General features: G+C 34.1%; 1 protein-coding gene across 1 annotated transcript in view; it reads left to right on the top strand.

Annotated features, from left to right (window-relative positions):
- Positions 1-17,595, top strand: part of LOC136037647 (uncharacterized) — a 30,756-nt gene extending 13,161 nt beyond the window's left edge. The window contains exons 2-4 of the mRNA XM_065720349.1: positions 815-2,779; positions 11,467-11,584; positions 14,376-17,595. Coding sequence (XP_065576421.1) covers positions 851-2,779; positions 11,467-11,584; positions 14,376-14,518 — 2,190 coding nt within the window. The 5' untranslated portion in view covers positions 815-850 and the 3' untranslated portion in view covers positions 14,519-17,595. The remainder of the gene's footprint in view (positions 1-814; positions 2,780-11,466; positions 11,585-14,375) is intronic.
- The last annotated feature ends 3,579 nt before the right edge of the window (positions 17,596-21,174 follow it).

Raw genomic sequence — 21,174 nt, 5'->3', positions numbered from 1 at the left:
TAGGACCCCTGGGTCAATACGATCACCCCTGGGAAAAAAAACAAACAAATAAACACTTATCCATGATCTGCCTTCTGGCAAAAAATACAAAACTCCACATTTTTGTAGATAGGAGCTTGAAAATTCTACAATCGGGCTATCTGATATGCTGGATCTGATGCTGTGATTTTTGTTAAGATTTTATGACTTTATTGGATGTTTCCCCCTATTTTCTAAAATAAGGCAAATTTTCTCAGGCTTGTAACTTTGATGGGTAAGACTAAACTTGATGAAACTTATACATTTAAAATCAGCATTGAAATGCAAATCTTTTGGTGTAACTACTGGTATTAAAATTCCGTTTTTTAGAGTTTTGGTTACTATTGAGCCGGGTCGTTCCTTACAACAGTTCGTTACCACGAACTTTTTGATACTTAGATTTTATTATTCAATTTTTTTTGCATTTACCTGAAGGAAGCTTAGAAGACCTTTAATTTAGTATATTTTTTTGGGTTGTTCACTAGGCATATTTTATACTAATGAAAAATATTGTGCACAATACAATATACCTGAATACAACACCCTTTTTTTCAATGTATTACATCATTTCAATATTATCATGTATTTTTATTTTATGTTCAAATGGTTTTGAATGTGACATTACTCACAGGGAATAAAAAATAAGTTTTTTGCCCATGACCCAGTAAAATATTATTATGCCCCACTGTTGGGGCTTGTGTTTATGTTGGGGATCATGGCTCTAGCTATTGAATAGTTCACCTGTAAAGTTAAATTTATTTTTATCTAATATTCATTCAAAGTATTTTTTTTTCAGGATTACAATCAGAAAGTTTCACCCAGAAATAAAGACATGGAGAATTTCGGATCAAAAAACAGAAAGAAGATCATAAACCAGAGAAACAAGCTGAAGGAGGAAATGACAGGTCACCTGAATATGCAAGGTATGCCATCACCTAGAGCCAAAGAAATAGAAATGACCCAATTGAGAAAGAACAGTAGCAGCACAACAGATAAAAAGGATCCAAACCCTGAAGTACCATTAAAAGGCCAGAAAATTTCAGAAGTGCCACTGCATAGAGATTCAGAAATAGAGCAGCTTAGCTCAGCAACACATAAGAAGGGAAAAAAACCAGGCAAGAGACAAAAGCGAGCACAAATTTTATCGCCATATCTGAAGAGTGAAACCATGTCACAACCAAGATATGAAGAAATAGCGAAAGTCCAGTTTACAAAGAAAAATAAGAATGTGATAATGGCAAGGAATTCAAAGAAAGAAATGCGAAAAAATAACCAAAAAATATTGAAGGTGGTCCCAGGAGATAAAAAAATGAGGCAGCCCATTTCAGGAACGAATATTGACTACAAAATAAAGGAAAAGACACAAAAGGAGACAATGTCACCTTATCACAACAAGATTACAAAAACCATCAAAAACAAGGAAGTAAAGAAACTTGGGTTAACCAAAGAAAAGGCAGGTGCAATAAACAAGAAGGAATTAAAGGAAGAGATGGCACCAGGTTGCCAAAATGTATCAGATATTTCACCCTGTCAAGATGAAGAAATAGAATCTCCCTATTTAATAAATAAAAATAATGACACAACAAAAGAAAAAGAACAAACAAAGGAAATGTCATTCAGTGGCCAGAAAACTTCAAAAATACCCATACCAAAAAACAAAGAAGTGGAGATCGTCAAATCTGTAAAGAGAAAAAAGAGTAAGAAACAAAAAAATCACTCAAAGAAACAAAGCCCACCAGGTCACCAAAAAGTGACTAAACTGTTACCAATTATTGATGAAAAAGTTGGACTAACTCTTGTAGCAGAGGAGGTAAAGGGAAAGAAGCCAAATACAGAAATGTCATCATATTACCAGAAAGCATCAACTTCCATAGATAAAGATAGAGAAAAAATAAAATTTAAACCCTTGAAGCAAAGGAACGGACAGAAAAACACTCAACAAGAAAAATTGTTGCCACCCCATCAGAAGATATCAAAAAGTTTATTATCTAGAGATAAAAGAATGGGGAAGATTAACTTCAAACCTTTTTTCAAGAAAACTGAGCAGAAAAAGAACCAAAAGGAAGTAATGTCTCCATGTCCCCAGAAAGTATCCAAGATGTCATCACATAAATACAAAAAAATAGAGAGAATCATTCTTAAACCTTTGACCAAAATTGTTTATGCACATACAGACAAAGACAATATCAGATTGAGGCCTCTATTCATGAAGATCAAACATACCAACTGTGAAAGAGCAGAGTTTCCTCAGTCCTATGAAGAAGTGCCACCTTCCAGAAATATGATAGGTGAGAATATCATAATTAAACCTTTGGTCAAGAGGATAAACCCGAAAAAAGATAAAAAACAAGAAATTTTACCATATTGCAGGAAAATATCATTGCCCAAGAATAAAGGCATAGAAGATATTGAATTCAAACCGTTGATAAGGAAGACCAAACAGAAAAAGAATCTTATCAAATCATCTTATAAAAAGAAATTGTCAAAAATGCCACAATCCAAGGATAAACAAATGTTAGAAACCAAGCTCAAACCGATGAACAGTAGGAATAAGAACAAGAGTCAAAAGCAAGAAATGTCAATCTATCATCAGAGAAACTCATTATCCAGTGATGGGATAGGGAAGATTGAGTTCAAACCTGATTTCAAAAGGATTCAACAGAAGACAAACCAAAAGGAAGAAATTTTGAAATTTAATGAGAAAATATTATCACCCAAAGATAAAGAAAAACAGAAGAAGAAAGAAAAGACTACTCAAGAGGTAAGTTTTTCTCTTTTATTCTGACTTTAAATTTCTTTAACTCTTCTTCTTCATGATGCACTTAATGGCCCAAGGCACTAAAAACTTGGGTCTGATATGAAACCACCTGATATGGTAAATTTTTGCTGAAGCATTTTGTGCAGGATTGACTATACTAGATTTGTTTGGTATTTCAGATTCCCTTCCCCCCTAACAAATGTTTCCTTTTAATATAAATTCTAAACTTAATAGTAAATTTTTGATATTTAAGGCGTACCCTCCTAAATAACATTTGGATGGGTACATTTATTCAGGGATGATCATTCTTGAAAGATTCTTTTGCTAATATTAAATATATATATATATATATATATATATATATATATATATATATATATATATATATATATATATATATATATATATATATATATATATATATATATATCTACTTGAATCTAGGGGTATGATTTCTGTAATAAAATGTCTAAATAATTTATCCAAGAGGAATTTAATCAAACTTTTCTGGATTGTTAAGAATAATACAGCTCTTGAATATAATTTTAAAGTATTATGTGATACAATTTGCATTCTAACTAAAACGAAATTTATTTCAAAAAAGAAAAAGTTTGATAATATTGGTAATATTGGTAATAAGGATAACAGATTATATTTACCTATTAATTTTACTTGTAAGCTGATTGAAGATATTAATTTACCAGAAATTTTAAATCACCGGCATGTGAAACAGGCCCTTCCTAGTAATTTGAATTATAATGATAGTCCAGTTTTAACTTATAAATTTTCAAAAACTATTGGGCAAATTATTTTTAATTATAATTTAATATTTAAAAGATTAGATAGTGATATAAATTGGAAACCGGTTGGTAATTGTAAGCAACTTGGCCCATTTGTAAATCCTACTTACAAACATGTTATAACAAGGGACTTGTCAATAATAGAGCAAGATGGTCTTCAAATTATAATGAATAAAGGGGCTAATTTCCGTCTTTCTCATCATCTGAAACCATCGAGTGTTCTTGATGGCTTGGAAAATGATCTTGATTTATTTATTGATAAGTGGTGTAAGAAAGAGAATAAAAGTAAAGAGAGTTTTCAAAGTTGGAAGAATTTAATTATTAGTAGAATAAGAAATAAAATATATTCTAATTTAAAAAATAGTAACACTAAATCATTATGTTATAATGCGAAGATTAAACAAGCAATTGGTAATCTACAGAATGAATTTGTAATTGTGCCAGTGGATAAAGCTAACAATAATTTTGCCATAATTTGTCAGAAGCTGTATTGTGATATCTTAAAAAGGGAGTTATGCACAACTAATGTTTACGAAAGGTAAATTTAGAGGATGAGAATTTAATTGACAAGACTGAAGAAATACTTTTTAAAAATTTTAATATTAAAATAAATGACAATGATAAAAAGTTCCCTTTCTTATATTGGACTGTAAAATTTCATAAGAATCCCCCTAAACCACGGTTTATTGCTGGAGCAGCTAAATGTCCAACTCGCATTGCTGCTACTGACCTCTCTTTAATTTTAAAGGAAATTGTAAATAAACTTAAAACCTATTGTTCTGGTATTAAAAAGTTTTCGAATTTTAATCCATATTGGAGTGTTAATAATTCACTGCAGGTGATAGAGTCTTTAACAATGGTTCCAGCTAAAAGAATTTAGTCTTTCGATTTTGCGACAATGTATACTAATTTATCACTTAATGTAGTGTTAGATAATTTAAAAACTGTTATCAAGAAATCTTTCCTCTTATCTAGTAAAAGGTTCTTAAAAATAGACACTTATAATAAAAAAGCTATATGGACAAATTGCTTTAATACCACAGTTAACTTGAGATGTTACAGCTTGGATATGATTTTTGAATTATTAGAATTTGTTTTATACAATACTTATATAAGATTTGGTGGTGATTTGTACAAGTAAATCGTGGGAATTCCCATGGGGGGGGGGGGGAATGCCAGCCCATTTATAGCTGACTTGTTTTTATGTCAAGTAGAATATAAATATATGATGGATAAGAATAATCCAAATAATTTAAAACATGTTTTGTCAAATAATAAAAGATATTTAGATGATATTTTGGTCTTAAATTGTAAGGATTTCATTGATATTTTTAAAAATATATATCCATCAGAGCTTACTCTTGAACCTAGTCATGGCGCTGGTCATGAAGATCATTTCTTAGATTTAAATGTTAATATTTGTGATAATAATAAATTAAGTTTTAAAATGTATAATAAAACGGATGATTTTGATTTTGAAGCGATTAGTTTCCCATTCCCTGAAAGTAATATACACTCAAATATCACATATTCTGCGTTTTTCTCACAGTTACTTCGTTATGCAAGGATTTGTAGTAATTATATTGATTTTAAAAATAGATGTAAAATCTTAAGCCAAAAATTGATATCAAGAGGTTTTTCTGCAAATAAATTAACTTGGCAATTTAAAAAATTTATTTTTCATTATAACGAACTTTTAAATAAATATCAAACGAATTATCTGGAAATACTTAAAGAAATTTTCAACTAATTTCAGAGGTTCGACAAATGATGATGTAGCGCCATTTATTTTGAATTGTGTTTCTAATAGAGCGGATTTTTAAAAAAAATAGCCACATGGTAAAGATGAATTCTATAATTGTTTAGTTCATTAATTTTTTATTTTTTTTTTCAATGTGTTAATACTTGTGATTTGGTAAATTTTATCATATTTAGTTTACCTATTGTTGCTAAAAAGAGGGATATATTAACAGGATAAGCTTGTTTTGGTGTTACTTGGTTGTTTTACATTTGCTGTTTTTTTTCATAGGCATGTATTTTGGGGGTGATACCTGACACGGGGATGCCATGGATATTCTGTGGTAGCCACAACACTTGGCTGGGTAGAGAATTTAAAGTGGCGAAACCCTATAGGCCAGTGTATTCTCCTGATGAGCCCTTGTGTTGGGGTGTTGCCTCTGAATTATTTGTCTTTATTATTTTTTCTATTGTTTGGTAAATGACGACTTATACTTATTGACGACATGACTGCCTGTCCATGGATTATTCTTTATGGTTGATTGTGTTTGGCTATGCTGTTTGACCTATGTGATTGTATGGATGAGTAGGGTTAAGGCCTCATTCAAGTGCTCTAATTTAGGAAAACAGTCTTCCTTTTCTTCTTCTGTCTCTCTTTTTTTTTTTTATGTGTTTCTGCTGTTGCATTGGTGATTTCTCTTTTCATGATATATATATATATATATATATATATATATATATATATATATATATATATATATATATATATACTACAACTACTACTAACAGCTCACTGCAGCACCAAGCCGCCCCTGGCCAACACAGCTACGCACGCTCCTCCTCCAGCCTAACCTATTCAAGGCCATCCTCCCAACCGAGATAAGGACTGTCTTATATACATGATGCATACATATGTATCTATATATATATATATATATATATATATATATATATATATATATATATATATATATATATATATATATAAATGTATATATATATAATTTATATATATATATATATACTGTCTTATATATATATATATATATATATATATATATATATATATATATATATATATATATATATTTGCGTGTGTGTGTATATATGTGTAGAAAGAAAGAAAGAAAAAGTTTATTTGAGCCCTACGGCCATACACAACATGATTTAATAATACAACACTGCACAGAACACACACTCAATATAAAACAACACTTATTATCATTCACTCAGGCTCGTCTGAGCCTCTCCCGCCTTTTCTACATATCGTGCCATTTTGCATATGGTTCCAGGCTTCGAAGACCTCAGTATATCAGAAAGTAGCACCAACCGATGGTCCCCCAAATTTTATCCCTAAGACTTTCCAGCTCCTGGCACTCTATGAGGAAATGGGCTAAATTATTATCCTCATTTCCGCAATAGCCACACTTGCCATTTATACCCTTATTTTTTTTATTTCTGTTCCCCTTTGTAATGGAAGGCAATTTCCCCTCAACTGGATCCATGATTTTAAATATTTAAAAGGTAAATATAACTTAAAATAATTTTCTTCCCCAAAAATTTCTTTTACTTTACTATATTCATTCTGTGTTTTTGATGAATCTACTAAACAACCCCACTCTTGTATCTCTTGGTCTTTCAATCTTTGCATAATTTCTGGAAGGCATTGTGTGTTTCCGGGTCCGTTTTCTTCCATCTACAAATAATAGAAGCCTAAATTTGCCGAGAGATTTCTTGATTTGTTGAGTCCAAGTAGTTTTCCTATTAATTCGAAGCAAATCATTTTAAGCTTGCTTACCCAATCGGTCCTCAGGAAATTGGGTTAATATCAGCCAAAACTCAAATACTTGATAAAGCCGGTGCAGTTTCAGTGAGAAGATGTCGAAGTATCCCCCGAAAAGTCTTTTGTAGTATCTAAGCTGGACTGATTCTAGCTTCTCCGCAGCCTCCAGGCCCCATAGCTCAGCTCCGTAATGGATTGCCGGTTTAATTCTCGAATCAAATATTTGCTTAAACATTTTTAATGACTTCGACTTTTTCACTAGGTCATTACGTAATATCGCACCCACTGCTGCTTTCCCTCGCTTTGACAGTTCGCTCACGTGTTCCTTCCAATTGCCGTTAGGTGTCAGGGTAAATCCCAGATATTTCGCCTTTCCCCTACTTGAATCTCTTGGCCTTTGAACCGAAACTTCTCGTTCTCAACTAAATTCCTTCTTCCTCCTTTATTGAAGATCATTATCTCCATCTTCCCGAAGTTTAGACGTGGTTTATTCGATCAAGGTATTCTGCCATCAGGTCAATTAAAATTTGTAGTTCACGAGCTGTTTTCACTACCACTGTCATGTCGTCGGCGAACAGCAGAGCCGAAGTCGTTCTGTTGCCAAGCTTAACGGTTAGGGCCCATCTTTTCTCCAAGAATTCTACAATGTCGTTTAGGAGTATTCCGAATAGCCGAGGTGACAGAGCACTTCCTTGTTTCACACCTCTCTTCTGTTCAAATATCTTTGAAACTCCTTTTCCAAACACTAACGACTGCTTTTGTACTTCCATACATATTAGCTACCAGCTGTGCAAAATGACCTGGTAGTCCAATTTTAATTAATTCCATTATCAGTAATTCCCTATCCACGCCATCGAAAGCTTTTTGGAGGTCTACGAAAGCCACGTAAAATTTATTTTTTCCTCTTCCATATTCTTCAGAAAGGGCATGCAGTACAAACATTCTGTCCGCTGTATTGTATCCGGCCCAGAAGCCTCCTTGCTCTTCTTTAATTTTTTTGTACACTTCAAGCCATTTTGACAGTCTCACATCGACAATTTTTCCAAATATTTTACTCGTCGTTGGTATTAGGGATATGGGTCTATAGTTGGAGTGTTCCTCCGCATTTCCCTTTTTGAAAAGTGGCGAAATTACCGACGTCTTCCATGCTTCGTGCCACTTACATGTTCTAAGAATTGCATTGAGAATGAGGACTATTGTGGCAACGAATGACAGTGAAAACTTCTTATATACCATAATAGAGATTCCATCCAGCCCCGGCGCTGTGCCCCCTTTCTGATTCTTCAAAATGTTTTTTATTTCCTCCTCCGTTGTTTCCTCCAGCAAACTGTAGTCATGCTCTTGGAACGGGAAACAAGTTCCCTCCGTAGGTATAGAATTTAGCACTCCAAGAGGTGCTGTATCGTTTCCTATTTCAAAATATGGTGGCCATGTTTCTGGTTCCGGGCATTTTTGTTGGGTAGGTTTTCTTTTCTCAGGATCTTGAATTTTCCTCCAAAATACTTTCATGTCATTCATTTTAAAACTCTCCGATAATTGTTTTATATCCCTTATTTCCGCTTCTCTTTTTTTCTGTTTCAATAACTGTGTATAATCTCGCCGGATAGCTTTCATCTGGAGAACTACTGTCACTTTTAGGGGACTCGCTTTGAGGGCCTTCAGTTTTTTTACTATTTGCACAAACTCTTTTTTCCTTGCTAAACATTCATCATCAAAAAATTCCTTTCGCTGGCTCTCAGGGGACACTTTAGGATTTATTTCATGAATAATTCCGTTTAGCCTGTCGATCATCTGGTCGACTGGTAATTTACCTTCTTTCAAGACCTTCAGTTCTTCTTGAACCTTCCTATCAAGTTATCTTACTTCCATTTTATGTATTTCTGATTTCGACATTTCTCTTTTTAAAATTTCTTTTCCCTGGAAATTTCTTCTATGCTGAGTTTGTAGAACATTCGTCGAATTTTTCAAGATTTCTATTAAAACTGGGAAATGATCTGAACCTACAAAGGGGAGAACTTTTACATTTCTAACACCCATCGCGAGGGAAACATCCATCAGTACCTAATCAGTAACACTCCCTTTCGCATCCGTAAAACACGTAAAGTCCCCCTTACCCGTATCTTTCCCAAACCTCCCATTCCCTATAACTAGCCCATTTTCTCCACAAAGATCCAAAAGCCTTTTCCCTAAAATATTCAACTTCCTACCTTCATCCATGCTACTTCTTGTAATCGCGTAAGCCTTCGGAGCTGGAACCACTTCCTCACAAATCACTGTATCCACTACTTCTCTTTTCATGCTGGTGTACGCGTTAAAGTCTCCCAATAGCTTTAAACTGTGGTCATGGTATTTAAATTTCATTTCTTCGATCTCTTTTTCCAGAATATCCCAAGTATCTTAATTTGTGTAGGAACTGTTCTGTGGTGGTAAGTAAACTGATCCAATAACTATCTGCCATCTGTCAGAAAAAAGAACTTTGACCCAAATTATATTCTCCGACTTGCTACTTAATCTCTAGTATTTCGACACACTTTTACACTTTAGCAGGACAATAACATCCCCGTAATATCTTCTGTTTGACGACTCTCTTCTTGACACTTTTTCTACATAAAATCTGTCAAACAGTAGCGTTTCATTGGGGTCATCCCAAGTTTCCACTAAACACATAGCGTCAAATGCACTCACGTCTTCCGATACTTGCTTATATTTGTTCTTTAGCCCTGGACGTTCCATGTGATCATTTTCATAGTTTGGGCATGGCCGTCAGTATGCTAGTTCGAGTCTTCCATATTTTCGTCGTACCGGTCCCTGGTTGGGTCCGGATAATTGATCCTGTAGTAGTCTCCTGTGCTTCTGCCTCTTCTGACATTGGGGCTTTCGTATCTCGGACCTCCTCTGTTTTCGTGCGCGTTCCAAATTGGCTCTCTCTGTGGCCTTTGTGCGCGATTATTCAGCCTATTGCATTCTTCCGGGCTGATCATCTGATCTGCTTTCCTGGCGGGCTTAGACCTCGGGTTCAACCCAGATTGTCCAGCAGTTACTTTTGTATTACTAGTCTGACTGTCCAGCTAAAACTATCCAATAATTTACGGGTCTGACCAGCAGTGTTATGTCTTGAATTGCCATGAAGAACGACAATTTTCTTTGGCAGCATGCCAAGTTGACCAAGAAAACCCCATGCCTATTCCCAAACACCGATGCCATGAATTGCGCGGGGAGAGGGGATGTTCGGCCTTCAAGTTTTTAAGGGGAGTGGGTGTGTGTCCATTTCATGTTATGTTGCCTTGATTTGGGTGTGATATACGAAGCCCATGTTTTGTCTCCAGCTCAACCAGTTGCCACCTCAGTGGCAACTGTTAAAAAGATGAAGACCACGTAAAAACAGCAGAGAACTCTTGGTCATTGGAGCCGGCGGCCAGGTCTTATAAAGATTCGACTTTAAAATTAGTTGAGAGGCATGGTAAGTGTTTCAATAAACTTGGTAACTAGGTCGGAAAATAGAGTAAATTATGTACTTTCTGAATAAATTTGCTGCTTTGAAATAATCTTTCGTTGTGTGCTTATTTTCAAACGGACCTTAATTAAAAAACACGCCTTAATATATATATATATATATATATATATATATATATATATATATATATATATATATATACTGTACTTACTCCTGTTGAAACTCTTAGTCGTTTCGTCAAAGAAAAGCAGTGTGGTCTTTGAAAAACACTCTAAATTTGCTGTTTAAAACACGATTTTGTAGTTTACCAAAGTGTTCTGGAGGAGGGGAGCCCTTCAGACTTCCCCCCTCTTCTCTGTGCTTTTACGCCAGCTTGTAACAGTAACGGTATCTTTACCCATTTTTAGCCATGCAAACTTTCCCATAATCTATAACAAACGATTACAACTATGAACTATAACAAATTTAATCTGTAACAAATACTTGTAAAATTTGTAAAATTTAGCTTATAGAATAGACTAAATTAGCTTGATGAAAACCAAGATCCAAGTAAAAACTTTAACTAATTGAACTTTTTCCTTTTGCGTCTTCCTCTGTTTTAATTTTATTGTGGTTAGCACAGAGTAAAGGCGTAAAAATAAGAGGAAGATGAAAACAAAGTAAAAGTGTCAGGCATGGATACATCGATGGTTTTAGTTGGAGGAGGGTGATGGTATAACATGTATTTTTTCTGCGGTGGGGGAACCCGAAGGTCGGTTTTAAAACCTATTTTAAAAAATCATTCATTTTACCATGGCTCGAATTATCTTGTCTATGGCAGACAACCCCTTACTATGTTTTCAATCTATATCTGAATTTTATTTTCCTTCTTTCATTTTATTTTCCTGTGGAATCTAATTGGACCCATTTTATATAGAGCGAAATATTGCAAAGTGCAGAGAATCAACAACAAGGTTCACCTGTCAAAGAAACTCAACCAACAAAACGACAAACCCCTGGTAGATCAGTAACCAGCGAAGAACGGGAACAAGAAGGTAATGTGGATCAAACCTGAACCCTTATAGTACCAAGAACATTAAATGAAAACATTTTTTCTCTCTGGCTCCATCTTTTCTCTGTTGATTCCTGTAAACTGGGCTTTTCTACAATTTTTCTTTGGTTGTTATACAATTTTTAGGATTTTTTAGTTTTGCGAAGTCTATCCTTATCGTCACACTGATTCATGACAAGGAACAAGCGAAAGCTTTCCTGTTTGCAAGACAAGCCTAAACAAACAATTATACCGCTCGAAATACCTATATCTTGTAGCCAAGTATTATAACCATCAGTAAGGTGCCAAAACTGTTTGTTCTTGCACATAGGCCAGTCGAAATATGTGATAAGAAATTGATATTCTCAGAATCAAACGAAAACAAGAATTCTATACATATTTTTAATCATTTAATCACCTTTTTTTACCCAATTTACTGCCAATTAATGGCAGTATTTGTCTTTTGCTATGGCAATCAGGAAAGTTGAACTTTCTAGAGATCCATGATGACCCATTTTTTCGCTTAGGCCTACTTTCAGCTCATTTTTCACAAGTGTTCCTTATTTTCATATTTGGGCTCCCGCTAAGTGTTAAAACTGCATAATGGCATATGGCTGTCTTTCCATTAAAAATTGAGCTGATGGGTTTTCCTAGTTTTCAAGATGTGGGCTACATGGTTGTATAAGTTTTCACTTAATCTATTCGAAGAATCGAATTTTATTTTGTTCTCCTTTGTATTTTAAAAGTAGCGTCAACTAAGTGTACCTAGTAAGATATTGCTGATAGCCTACTTTTTTCAAGAATCACGATAAAAGTAGTACTGGGAAGAAGTAACTTTGGAGAAGAATCTATCCTGAAATTGCTCCCCCCCCCAAAAAAAAAATTATGAAAGGAAAGAATTGTTCCGTGAAATGTCGTAGAATTTAACCCGATACTCCCCGGCGAAAGATGTGGTGCTTAAAAGTAACGTCTCAATGGAACTAAATATTTTAAGAAGGAAATATTTTTCTTGTATATCTTTAAACTATTAAATAGAAGAAGTGGTCGAATATGGCTCTGAAGCATGGGCGCCCCAAAAAGCGAATGAAGATTTACTAGATGTTTTCCAGAGAAATTATCTACGGATAGTTTAGGGTACCTGACTGCCTGATCGTATTTCAAACAGTAGGCTGTACGAAAAGTGTGGTCCAATCCCGCTTTCTAGGGCTATAATTTGAAAGAAAGGCTGAGATGGCTAGGCACGTTCTGCGGATGAAGGATGACGGATTCCCGAAGATTATTCTTTTCGGACAGCCGTCTAGGACTCAACGAAAAGTGGGTCGCCCTCGTCTGGGGTGGGAGGATGTCATAAAGAAAGATTTAAAGGAAATAGGAACTTTCTGTGAGGGTATAAAGAGTGGGGCTTTAAATAGATTGGGATGGAAAAGAACCATGCGTAGATTTGTTGGCCTCTGGTGGCTTGGTGCTGCGGTGGGCTGTTAGTAGTAGTAATAGTATTTTTTAGTTTTAATTTATGCGGTGTCAAATCAGCAATTTCTATTGAATTAAGAAATTCTGGTGTAAATTCAAATCCTCCTTCCTGTTAATGTATCGAAGAATCATTAATTTAATTGGATTCGCTGTCTTCTGGTACTCCTTGTGATTCTCACTGTTATTTCTTTTCTAACCGCAGATGTAATTTATGATTTAATGTGTTTGGTCTGATGGTCTTTTACTTGTTAATCTCGTGTGTGCTTCATTTTTGTGCATTATCTCATACAGTTTTTTATGTCTTTTACTTTAGCGGTTCGGATTCAATCAAAATCATGGTAATTCCGTCTGACGTCACAGATACCCAAAACTTCTTTCCCAGCTTTTTCGTAGTGGTTATATTTTTGATTTATTTGTTTTGTTATATAAATCACTTGCAACCAGGAATTTTTCAGTGACTATCCCCTCTGAAATATTTAAAACACGAATTGGCATAACCATCGCTTTATTCTTTAGTTTCAAGTCATAGGGTATCAAATGACAATTTCAGTTGAATTAAGAAATTCTTTCGTGAATTCAATTCTACTTTCCTGTTTATTCTTTACAAACACTGTTTCAATTTTCCTGTTTTCAATTACAATTTCTTAAATATCTACATTATACAATGGCATAATTACAATGTTATTTTTTAGTTTTAAGTTGAATTTTCGTTTGGCATTAAATTGGATTTGCTGCTGCCTCTTGTTCCATGCCTTATTCTTTAGCTGTTTAGAGTATTTTGTCATTTTGTGTAAGTTTGTACTAAAAATTATGTCTCCTTCCTGTTAATCGATTACAGGCTCACATACGCTAAACCAACACGTTCCTTCATTCCATTATGATAGTGATTTGACTTATAACCGCAGACTTTGTTGTGCAACGTATTCCTTTGCAATTCAATATAATGTTCCTATTCCTTGTTCTATGCCTCTTTTTTTAGCTTTTCAGAATCATTTGCCATCTCGTGTAATTTTGCATGAGTCTTAGATACTAAAACCAGAATATATTGTCTTGAAATGTGTATAAATATAACATCACTCACATGTTTTTTGAAAAATAAGGATCTAAACGACTTTTCTTAAGTTTGTGTCATATCGTAGATTTTGTTTATTAATTGGTCCCAATCAGGAACGTACAAACGCGATGAATCCCTAATTCGTTTACGCTTTTCTGCCTTTTAATTACAGTAAAAACTTTCTAATTTTTTTACATCACCTTTTACTTGGTATTACAATGTTCCATTGATCTTCTGTCCTTCCTTGAAGCTTTCTTTCACTTTTTTTTAGGTAAGATGAAACTTATTATTCAAGACGAAAATCATCATTTGTTCAAAATTGAACCAAGTTTGTCATGTGCGGCACCATCGCTCAAGAATTTCCGGTTCAACCAATCTGCTATCTTCAGATGTTTGGACTTCCATTGTGCTTGATTGCCTGATTTTTCGCGCACAAGGAAGACTGGGTGAAATGTGTTAGTTATCAGAGTTTAAACTTGAAACCGAATTTAATTTTTGGATAATGTGGCTAATTTATAGTTTTGCTTAATTGTTTTTGAATTTTTAGAGAGCTGCTACTTTTAAAAAACGAAATAATGGTCACATTTTCATCATAATGTGTATTCTCTGTTAATAATCATGTACCCAGGATTTATTTTCAGTATAAAGGAAAAAGCCTGTCGCCCAATATTGCAGTAGCTGGGATCGAACCTTAGGCTTCGCATTGCCGAGCAGAGATTAATTCAACGTGCGATATTTTTTCTTTGGAGGGGGTTAGATATTTTGAATAAAAGTACCCTTAAATTAGAGAAAATATGATTATATATTCGATATAATTAGAGTCCCAAATTCCCCCTCTTGGGTACATTCTTGCTCTAGTTAATTAAATGGTCAACCCCAAACATATTATCATTTTGATTATCTACAAACGAAAGTACTTATTCTTTAAAATAAAATCGAAACGTGAAGCTGACATTGAATTGCTTATTTAGATCCATGGCTTCTATGGGAAAGTGTTAGCTCCGGTATGCTTCAGAAATTCAATGTGGGGTCTGGGTTTCCATTTTGTCGCCGTCACGTCTCAATGCCCTATCTACCATGAAAAAAATGGATAGAAGCCCTTTGCTAAGCTGATCTAGAGGGATCAGGATTGCAATCTATATAAGGAGAATCAAAATACGATCGAGTTAAATTTTCCTGTTGATCCGTCTATTGAGAACAGCATAACGTACGGTTTTTGACAAGTATCATAGACATGAAAACATTTCAGATATGACCACTAGGCATGATAGTCGTAGTAATATTTGTTTCAAGGCTAAGTAGTTGTTTTACAGGCTCATATATATGCATGAGGATCTATGTTTTTACGTTGTTGTTCTGTCATTTGGTTTTGCTGTACTTTGAAAGTCATTTGATTTGTAATAGACCCTGCGTCCAGGGCTTATTTAATGGGCTTATTTAATTTTCAACATTCAGTAAGGAATTGCGATTATTCGATTTATGTCCTAAATTGCTTATTGCAGCGTACTGGATTTATTATTTTCTGATTGTTTTGTAGCTGATGAGCTGCAATCCGTCCTTTTACAGACAATCCCTCTTGGTGTATTCTAAGGTAAACAGGAAGGGTGTGCGAAAGCACAGGATGGTTGGCCTCCAACCCCCCCCCCCCCCCATTGCACTTCCTGGCTGAATGGCCAAGAAACGGAGATCAGCACCGCCGGTAGGGACTGCAAAGTCCAATGCCGTTTTCTTTACCCTTTTTAATCAATAGAACAAAAAAAGTCAACGCACATTCATTTTATTGCCAAAGCTTTGATTTTTGGTTCCGGCCAAATGTTTTTTTTTTATATATATACTGTTATGCTATTCTATACCGAAATCACATGTGGTCTGTTTTTTTCTTGTGTGTTTGAATTTTCCTGCCTATATTTGAAACCCTAGAAATGTGCCTGAAGAGCTGTGCAAAATTTTTGTATTAAATGAATTTCATATATCTTCTTCATCTTGGTCACTTTATACTCTTACAGGTTTTTACTGTGAAATTTCGTACTAAATTAGGATTATGATAGGTTTTGTATCCTTGTAGCATTCCCGAGGGAAATTTGAGCATGTCCTTGTTCTACACTGAAAATAACATTTGCTGAAAAGAAACTGTTTTACGGAAAAGAAAGAATTGGTGCTGCTTCTCAATGCTTAAATATTATTGTTATTTAAACGTCACTACGTCAAGGTTAAAAACAAATTCCTGACACTGTTGTATGGATAAACTTCCTGTATATCTGAACCGTTTATGGTTTATTTCCATCTAAACTATGCTGCCACTTCCTTTTTCTCATTTTTGTCATTTATTTTGTTATTATCCCTTTCTTCTCTACTTTTGGTTGAATTTTTTTTCTCGTTTTCTTTTGATTTTTCTCAACTCCTGCAAAGAAGAACAATATCTTATTAGTCTCTATATTGTATAATTACTTATACCCTGTATTTCGGAGAAGAAAAGCTAGATAGACAATCACTAATAAAGGCGCCTATCTTTTTGCGTTTTGCTTCTGATTGTCGAGGACTGGCCAATGAATAAGCAAAGAGAAGCGAACTAATTTGTACGAGTCTGTGGACTTAAAGCCCTAGCAATAACAACTGAATACTGAGTCAAAGTTCATATATTGTCGGCTAAATTTTATTTTGTTAATATTGAAAATGAATGAGGTCTGAGGCCCAGATTTGCAAGATTGCACGAAAGCATAGGTGGTCGAAGATTTCCAGAGCATGCCCCTGAGCTGCTTTATGGGGCTGGATTCAAGACCATAGAGAAGAAACTGCCCTCACAGTCGACTTATAAATGCTTATCTTTGTTCTTCAGCTAAAATTTCGACGAGTCCGACGGTACTTGTGGAGTTGAGCAAATACTACTTGAGCTCTAGATATTTTTCTGGTGATATCTTGAAAGTCACTTGATTTGTAATAAACCCTGCGTCCAGTTGGGCTTATTTAATTTTCAACATTCAGTATGGAATTGCGATTATTTGATTTGTGTCCTAAAGCGCTTATTGCAACGTACTGGAATTATTATTTTCTGATTGTTTTGTAGCTGATGAGCTGCAATCCGTCCTTTTACAGACAATCCCTCTTGGTGTATTCTAAGGTAAACAGGAAGGGTGTGCGAAAGCACAGGATGGTTGGCCTTCCCCCATTGCACTTCCTGGCTGAAGGGCCAAGAAACGGAGATCAGCACCGCCGGTAGGGACTGTAAAGTCCAGTGCCGTTTTCTTTACCCTTTTTAATCAATAGAACAAAAAAAAAATCAACGCACATTCATTTATTGTCAAAGCTTTGATTTTTGGTTCCTTCTAATTTTTTATTTTTATTTTATATATATTATTATGCTATTCTATACCAAAATCACTTGTGGTCTGTTTTTTTTGTGTGTTTGAATTTTCCTGCCTATATTTGAAACCCTAGAAATGTGCCTGAAGAGCTGTGCTAAATTTTTGTATTAAATGAATTTCATATATCTTCTTCATCTTGGTCACTTTATACTCTTACAGGTTTTTACTGTGAAATTTCGCACTAAATTAGGGTTATGATTGGTTTTGTATCCTTGCAGCATTCCCGAGGGAAATTTGAGCACGTCCTTTTCTACTCTGAAAATAACATTTGCTGAAAAGAAACCGTAAAAAATGCGGATAACCAAAGCTTCATTGATATTCTCAATATCAGTTTTACGGAAAAGAAAGAATGGGTGCTGCTTCTCAATGCTTAAATATTATTGTTGTTTAAACGTCACTACGTCAAGATTAAAAACAAATTTCTGACACTGTTGTATGGATAAACTTCCTGTTTATCTGAACCGTCTATGGTTTATTTCCATCTAAGCTATGCTGCCACTTCCTTTTTCTCATTACTGTCATTTATTCTGTTGTTATCCCTTTCTTTTCTACTTTTGGTTGAATTTTTTTTCTAGTTTCTTTTGCTTTTTCTCAACTTCTGCAAAGAAGAGCTTGAACAATATTTTATTAGTCTCTATATTGTATAATTACTGATACCCTGTATTTCGGAGAAGAAAGGCTAGATAGACAATCACTAATAAAGGCTCCTATCTTTTTGCGTTTTGCTTCTAATTGTCGAGGACTGGCCAATTTATAAGCAAAGAGAAGCGAACTAATTTGTACGAGTCTGTGGACTTTAATCCCTAGCAATAACAACTGAATACTGAGTCAAATTTTATATATTGTCGGCTAAATTTTATTTTGTTAATATTGAAAATGAATGAAATATGTTTGGGAGCAGTTGTATCTGACAGAATACTAGTATTAACAAGCAGTTTTATGGTATCAGATTCTACAGAAGATTGGTGGTAATCCATAAAACCTAAAGAAAGAAAACTAAATAATTCTCGATTAAGAATGGAAGTATACCTGAATATCGTCGATTATTTTTTGGACAGATTTTTCGGGATTAGTCAGTGAAGCCGGGACTTAATGTCACTTTAAAACTTCATTGCAAGCAACGCTGGACATAAAGCAAGTAGTAGAATGTCATGTTGCAAAATACGGGCCTTATTCTCCGCATATCACTTAAACTCATTCATTCCCATCGTAGGGGGTGCAAACATAACACATAATATATCCAAAAAAATAGCTTGGGTACTTGATGTACTTTTCAAGCTAATAAAACTTGTTGGGTTTGAGACAGTAGAGAATGAAAATATTTTTAAGAACGCAGCGCATTTAGACTGTCTTTAGGGAACATAAAACCACTTTTATTTTAAAAAGAATTCTTCTTGAGACATACATTTCTTAAAGTTTCAAGGAGTAAAAACCTATGACATTTAATTAATGGCAAAGACACAAAATAGAAGGGTTTCTCCTGAAGCATTTGTCAATGGAGTCAACCCAACACGCTTGACGCTTATTACAACGCTTGACGTTACCCCAGAGACGTAAATCTTGCTTCCAATGTAATTAATCTGACTTTATTTGTTAATTGCATCTTCTATTCGTTTCCAATGTTCATTTCTTCATTAATTGTAATTTCTGTTTCTTTTATATTTTTTATTCCTATATACTGTTCGCGGAAAATGTGTTTCCTTTTTAAACTAAAAAGGAAAAGAAAGCCGCACTATGATGCCACTTGCTGTAATTCTTATTTCTGATTGAAATTTTAATATAAAAAGTTGTTTCCACAATAAGCCTAAAAGCCTTATATTTGCTCCCCTATGCAATCCTAAAAATGTTATATATGGTTTTTCGCTTTCCACACGGTGATTTTTCCTGAAAAATTGGTTTATCTGTAGAAAAAGGACCTAATGAAAAAAAAAAAAAAAAAAAAAAAAAAAAAAAAAAAAAAAAAAAAAACGCTGCGTAAGGAGCGTAGAATGATAGTCTTAGCGATTCTGCTGACAGTGAGAAAATTCGAACAGAACTTTCGACTGAAAAGTGCTTTAGAAATAGAAGCAGGTATTAATAGTTTTATCTCTTTGAATAACGTCTCATATTTTAATTAGATGTAAAGAATTGCATCTTATGAACTGATTGGTTCATTCAATGCTCTCGTCAGAGTAAGACACATTTAAGACCTCTGTGTGGATTTATGTGAAAATATTATTTCAAGAACTTTTGGATATTCTTTCAATGCTGAAACTAATATTTCAAGAACTGTTGGATATTTAGTAATACGTATTGATATTTGGATATTAGTGTACTAGTAGAGTTTTATTAATATACAATGGGACGTAAAAGAAAAATCCGAAACAAGAGGATATGAATATTTCATTAGACACCTGAGTAGAAAGCTCTAGCTCGAAAACGGAAATATCAATAATAGCTGCAGATTTTAAGCAAATTCTCGAAGTCATAAAAGAAAATGGTAATAAATCAGACAATATATGCAGTCAATAAGGTACTCTTACTTCAAGGGTCGATAATCTGGATAAAGAACATTTGCTTCTTAAAAATAAGATGGTTAATAGTTAATTGGAAATTGGAAAAATTGAAAATGATACGTCCTGCCTCAATTTGCAATTAAAACCTTGTACCGATGAATTAATAAAGTTAAGAAGAAAAAATCAAGATTCAATGTGTCAGATTGTGAAATTGGAAGCCGCCAAGTTAGAAAATAATGTCATCATATGGAATGCAGTTTGCGAGGATATTGATAACGCTAAAGCTTTATTCACAGAGGTTGTTCGCCATGGATTAGAATTAACTGAAGTAAATTTTACAGTCTCGCATTATGACAGAAATCGTAAATTCTTAAAGGTGACACTAAATAAAAAAGACAACAAGTTCTCTATCATAAGAAATGCCAGCAAGCTTAAGGACAAGAACATTTCATGGAAACAATAGCAACTTGTTTATTAGTGATGATGTGCCAGCCGAAATTCCAAAAGATGTAAGCTGATTTTAGTGAAACGGGATAAATTGCAGAAAATTCCTAGATATGAGGCATGGATATCAAAGAGGATTCAGATAAACTTGTCTGTGAAAATATCTGACGGCTCAATTACAAAATGTTTTAAACTGTACAAGTAGGAAACGTTTAATCTTGTTTTTTCTCGTATTTATTTGTTTTTTATTTATCTTCTCACTAATTTTTGTTGCTCTATATATTTATTACTATTCTTTCTCCTTATTTATCTGTTTTTCTTTACTACTTCTTTCGAAACACATAGAGGTCTTCATGAATAGCGGTAGAGTATTGAAAGAATTTATCTTAGAATGAAGACATTTTTCTTTTCTTTTCTTAGTTGTTTCTGTGAGCGTTACCTTTTATATTTGTTTATTGGGCGCACGGGTCGTGGTGTGGTTATTCTTGACAGGTTGGTAATATTTGATAATGGACATATTCGGTATATGCGAAACATTTTTAGATGAGTTTTCAATTGAAAGTAATCATGTTGATAGTTATCAATTGTTTCATGTTGGGAGGAGTATGCAAAAGAAAGATGGTCTTGGTGTTTTTATTAAAAGTTGCATACCAACTCGTGGAAGACTAGATTTTTTGTCAATGAATATTGAAATGCTATTTGACTCTTGTATTGTTGAATGTTTTTTTACCAAATAATAAGAAGATTGTAATCGCAGCTATTTATCGTA

The sequence above is a fragment of the Artemia franciscana genome, chromosome 17, assembly GCF_032884065.1.
Source record: "Artemia franciscana chromosome 17, ASM3288406v1, whole genome shotgun sequence".
In the NCBI taxonomy this organism is placed as follows: domain Eukaryota; kingdom Metazoa; phylum Arthropoda; class Branchiopoda; order Anostraca; family Artemiidae; genus Artemia; species Artemia franciscana.
The sequence above is the reverse complement of the archived record's forward strand: the minus strand, read 5'-3'. Positions and strand labels throughout refer to the sequence as shown.